The sequence below is a fragment of the Podarcis bocagei genome, assembly GCF_964188305.1.
Source record: "Podarcis bocagei genome assembly, chromosome: 17".
NCBI classification, from domain to species: Eukaryota; Metazoa; Chordata; class Lepidosauria; order Squamata; family Lacertidae; genus Podarcis; species Podarcis bocagei.
Genome location: NC_138143.1, coordinates 43,052,307 through 43,057,595, shown reverse-complemented (window position 1 = coordinate 43,057,595; position 5,289 = coordinate 43,052,307). Strand labels below are relative to the sequence as shown.

Below are 5,289 nucleotides of genomic sequence, written 5' to 3'. Positions count from 1 at the left end.
CACAATATTATAAACAAACACAACAAACATAAATCATAGCTAGCCTTATTGAAAATTACAGTGATTAACTTTGTTAAGTGACTTCCTCGCTTCCCCCTGGTTGGATTTCATTGCATGTCCTTTGAGCGGTTTTCCAAATCCCATTTTTTATGAAATGACATAAGCCCTGCGTGTTTATTTTGTTTTATTTTGAGGGCACAAAACTCCTCGGATTCTTCTGCTTCTGGGGGGTGTTGGGTGGAGAATAGCCCAACCCGGGAGGAGAAATCTCTCCCTTCCTCCTCAAAATGGCTTCTTTTCTAGGCCGTCGAACCCGGAAGCCTCCCTTGCCGGAAGAGGAGGAGGCCGCTCTCTCCCTTCTTCTCTCTGCGGCGGAGGCGAGAGGCAGCGCTTCCGGGTCAAGGGGCGGGGCAGGCGGGGCTTGACCTTGGCCGCGCTCAAGATGGCGGAGCCCTACAAGCCGGCGCCCCTCTTCCCGCGCCCGCCCGAGCTCGACCCGGCCCAGTACGAGGCCTCGCCCCAGCAGCGCGCCGCGGAGGCCGAGCGCCTGGCCATCCGCTCCCGCCTCAAGCGCCACTACCTGCTGGAGCTCAACGACCCCCGGAAGACCAGCATCGTGAGTGGGGGCCAGGCGGGGGGCGAGGGCCAAACGGGGGGGGTGTCCTGGCAGGGAGGGATGATGGGAGTTGTAGTCCCACCGCAGCTGGAGAGAGACCCCCCCCAGTTTGGGGAAGAAGGCTGCTCTAGGGCCTTGGAGACCCCTCAGCTCAGTTTAAAATGGAGGCAAGAGAAGGAAACGGGGGGGTGCGGGGGGGGAGAACATTTTCTGAACTTCCAGTCAGCTGCAAGTTTGAATAATGATAATAATACAGTGGTACCTCTAGATACGAACAGGACCCATTCGGGAGCCCCGTTCACATCTAGAAGCAAACGTAGCTTGCGATGGCACGTCTGCGCACGCGCACGTCACTTTTTGCCGCTTCTGCGCATGTGCGTGGTGTCATTTTGAGCACCTGCGCATGCGCAAGCAGCAAAACCCAGACGTAGCGCGCTCCGTTACTTCCAGGTTTCCGCAGAGCGCAACTCGAACACGCTCAATTCGAAGTGTATTCAACCCAAGGTATGACTGTAATAGTAGTAGTAGTAGTTTAGTCCTTTAGTGGTGTCCGCCTCTTCGTGGCCCCCTGGACCAGAGCACGCCAGGCCCTCCTGTCTTCCACTGCCTCCCGCAGTTTGGTCAGACTCATGCTGGTCTCTCCGAGAACACTGTCCCACCATGCCTTGCCGTGGTGAAGGGGCTTGAATAACTCGGAGAAGCTATGAGCTCTGCCGTGCAGGGCCACCCAGAATGGACAAGCCTTAGCGGACAGTTTTCATCAAACCTGATCCACCTGGAGCAGGAACCGGCAAGCCACTTCAGTATCCCTGCCAAGAAAACTCCATGGACAAAGACAACAGGCATATAAAAAAGTAGTAGTAATAGTAATAATTTGTTACTTATACTCCACCCATCTGGCCGGACCACCCCAGCCACTTTGGGCAGCTCCCAACAGAATATTAAAAACATGACAAAACATTCCCGCTTTGACCAGGGTATGTCTTCCTCTAAGTATGTTCTGTATGAGGTTTGCCAGGTGCTTTATTGTTTAAATATTCACACACACACATGCATATGGGGTGTATGGGTGCAAGAGGAGGGGTATTACCTCTGGTGGGAAATACGCTGTGCTCCCCCCGGGGTAGTTTGTCCATCTTTGGTCCCCACCCTGCACTCGGCTCTCACCTGTGGCTCCTAGAAGCTGTCAGCAGGCGACAGTGGCCACAGTCCAGAAACTGCTTTGAACAGCAGTCTAAACCAGGTGAGGGGAGCCAATGGGCCTCAAACCCTCAGGGAGTAAGGGACTTTGCCTGAACGCAAAGCCCGGCTCCTGCGGATTGAGCAGACGAGACCAGTAGTGAGTCCAATGGTCAAGTTGGTTTCTGCACGTGCTGTAGAGGGAAGTGAGGGGTAGATGGGGCTCATCCACCTGGGAAGAAAATCCATTGAGGAGAAGGAAAATTCTGCTCCATCCATCGAGGACAAGGAAAATGCTGGTCCTAAAGTTCTGCCGTCTTGTGGGATATCTTCAGGAGTAAGAAAAGCTAAGGAGTAAGCCGTACACAAATCCAGAGTGGAGTCCCTAAGACAGTTGGCTGGTGCCTTGGTGCACCTCCTTCTGGCAACTCCGGCAGCCAAGCTGGCGCCCAACATATTGCTCTGCTTTCCGTTGGATCACATCAACAATTGCAGGGTCTTGTCATCTGGGCAGCCCAGGACCCCCAGACACACTGCTCAGTCTTGAGCCCAGGAGAGGACACTTCAGTGCCGCTAATGGAGCGGTTTGACTTCACCCCCTGGAAGTGCACTCAGTTGTCTCTCGAGACAGATGGATGACACACACACACACACACACACACACACAACATAAGCAGAGGTAGGGCCATAGCTTAGTGGCTGGGGATCTGCTATTCAAGCAAAGGGTCCCAGTGCGCAGCAAAAAACCCCAATCTGCCAGCACATTTGCAAAGCTAAGTAGGGTCTGCTATGGTTTCATACTGGGTGGGGGACGGCACGTTAAGATTCCTGCATTGCTGGGGTTTGGACTAGATGACCCTTGGGGGTCCCTTCAGCTCTATGATTTTATGAATTCCCCAACATCTCCAGGACGCCTGCCTGATGTTGCTGGGCTACAGCTCCCATCATCCCAGGGCTGGTGGTCAGAGATGATGGGAGTTGCATTCCAGGTTCAGAAAGGCTGGCACATAAACAGGACTGAGGTACATGGACCGGTGGTCTGACTCAGCGTAAGGCAGTGCCCTATGTTCCTTTCTGTTATAATTCACATATTAACATATTTCTGTTATAATCCACATAATTCCTTTCTGTTATAATTCCCCTGCATAATCCAGGGGGGGAAACCCCGCTCTTATTATCTTCTGCATTTGCCTGTGCTTGCACTTTGTGCCTAAGATGTACAGTAGATTACAAGTGTCAAGGTGAGAGCTGACATTACCTGGGTAGCGTTTGTTACAGCGCACATTTGGGCAGATGTTCACTATCGTCTCTCTGCTTTAGGATGACCCCGCTGTGACTCGTTGGGTTTACGCCCGAATGTACAACGCCTATCCTAATTTCCGTGTCACCCCAAAAACTTCACTACTGGGAGCTGCTTTTGGACTAGGGCCCATTTTTTTCTGGTGGTATGTCTTCAAAACGGACAGGGTAAGGCTATAAGTATGTGATCTTAGACAACTGTGTAGTGTGAGATCCAGTAACTGGATTTACTAGTATAAATGGCTTGCTGCACAGGAACACTAGGTTTCGTGAGAGGCATATCATAATGGGAAATATGCGTTCTGCTTGATCACACCTTCCTCAGTCCCTTTCCCCTGTTATTTTTGTATCAATCTGGGGACTCTTGACAATTGACAACAATTCAAATTTTCTGGGCATCCAAAACACTGGTTTCCATATTTCAGAAATGTTGTTCAGTTAGCTTTTTTGGTGGGAAAGCTCTTGATGTTCCTTCAGTGATGCACAAATAATTGGATAAATTAAAGGTGGCAGGTTATTGCAAAAAGAAAGCAGCTCAGTGAGTGGAGTAGGGGATTAAAACCCTGTAAACAATTGAAATCAAAAACAAAGTAATCAACCTTGCTCATCCTTATAATTTTCATTGTGTAGCAATTGTTTTCCTGTTGCCATTTATTTATTTTTAGGATTTCTTGCCTGCCATTCACCTTAAGATCCAGGGAACATTAAGCAAAGCAACAATAAAATTTGCAATTGAAAAAACCAAACACAATAAAACACAAAAAACACAATATAAAACGTAGACTAAAGGAAGTCCTTAACATAAAATAACTCAGCTGTTAGAAGCAGATGAAGGGGTGCGTCTTCAGCATATGACAAAAGCAGTACAATAATGATGCTAAACGTGCCTCTTTGGGGATGGAATTCCACAACTGGGAGGCTGCAACAGATAATGCTTTGCCTGTGTCACCACTGCAGAATTACCAAGGCGGCCATCTCTGCTAATTTTAACATCCAAGAGGAGGAAACCTTTCAGAAATTTGGGGCCCAATTAGTTTAGGGCTTTGAACATTAAGAATAATAATATCCTTGAACTGAGTCCAGGAACAAATTGGGAACTGGTGCGGCTGCTTCAGAACAGGAGTTATATGAGTTCTAAATTAGGCATGGGCAAACTTGGCCCTCCAGATGTTCTGGGACTACAACTCCCATCATCCCTGACCACTGGTCCTGTTAGCTAGGGATGATGGGAGTTGTAGTCCCAAAACATCTGGAGGGCCAGGTTTGCTTATGCCTGTTCTAAATGGTACCCAGGAAGTAATCTGGCAGCTGCATTTTGGAGCCGTTGGAGATTTCACACCATCTTCAAGGGCAGTCCCATGTAGAGTGCACTGCAGTAGTCCTGGAGGCGTCCCAAGGCCAAGTAATGAAGAAGCAATAGCTGGCTAATTAGCCATAGCTGAAAATAGTCACTGCTAACCACCAGGCCATCTAACCCTCCACTGATAACGGATCCAGGAGTAGCCCCAAGCTGCAGCCTTCCTTTCAGAGGAGTGTAGCCTCTTCAAAACAGACCACCTCTCCAACTCTCACATTCTAGAACTTAACAGCATACAACACTTCTGACTTTCGTTAAATTGCCCTGAAATTTTTAAATTGAAAGCGGGTGTAAAAATACTTTAATAAAGTAAAATGTTTACTCAGAAGTCTCATTGCTTGGGCTTAGTATCTAGTTAGGGTTGCAGTCTTCTGCTAACTCTGTTGTCTTTGGGCATCACTTTTGTTGGAGCATTTCTTTACCCTTGCTTAGATTGGTGATTTTTTCCCTGTTTTTGTTTTGCACAGGATAGAAAAGAAAAGCTCATACAGGAAGGCAAGTATGAGCGGCCGTTCCCTCTGTTCTATTAAGTGTCCTGTACCTGCTGCTGAAGAGGCTTGTACTCCATCTCTAACCTATTTCAAAATAAATCTCAGTTAGAAACTGGTTTGTTTCCTTTGTATTTCAAGTGCAGCACCTAAAATAAAATTTTTGTGTGTGTGCTGAAATTTATTGTGTCACTACAGCTTGCAATTCTGCTTTCAAAAGATGGATTTTCAGATGTCTTCACATTTTCACAAATTGCCGTATTTTTCGCTCTATAAGACTCACTTTTTCCCTCCTAAAAAGTAAGGGGAAATGTGTGTGCGTCTTATGGAGCGAATGCAGGCTGCGCAGC

At 48.2% G+C, this 5,289-nt stretch overlaps 1 protein-coding gene across 1 annotated transcript; it reads left to right on the top strand.

Moving 5' to 3' along the window:
• The first annotated feature begins 434 nt into the window (after positions 1–434).
• Positions 435–5,057, top strand: NDUFB4 (NADH:ubiquinone oxidoreductase subunit B4). Its single transcript, XM_081177100.1, has 3 exons — positions 435–616; positions 3,116–3,262; positions 4,919–5,057. The coding sequence occupies exons 1-3, from the start codon at positions 443–445 to the stop codon at positions 4,979–4,981; spliced, it is 384 nt and encodes a 127-aa protein (XP_081033226.1). The 5' UTR covers positions 435–442; the 3' UTR covers positions 4,982–5,057.
• Positions 5,058–5,289: the final 232 nt, after the last annotated feature.

What these genes read in the sequence shown, in the direction of transcription:
- NDUFB4 (XM_081177100.1), top strand. Translation starts at nt 443, where the DNA reads ATGGCGGAGCCCTACAAGCCGGCGCCCCTCTTCCCGCGCCCGCCCGAG. An exon ending in ACCCCCGGAAGACCAGCATC is followed by an intron (nt 617 to 3,115) that starts GTGAGTGGGGGC and finishes TCTCTGCTTTAG; the next exon opens with GATGACCCCGCTGTGACTCG. An exon ending in ATGTCTTCAAAACGGACAGG is followed by an intron (nt 3,263 to 4,918) that starts GTAAGGCTATAA and finishes TGTTTTGCACAG; the next exon opens with GATAGAAAAGAAAAGCTCAT.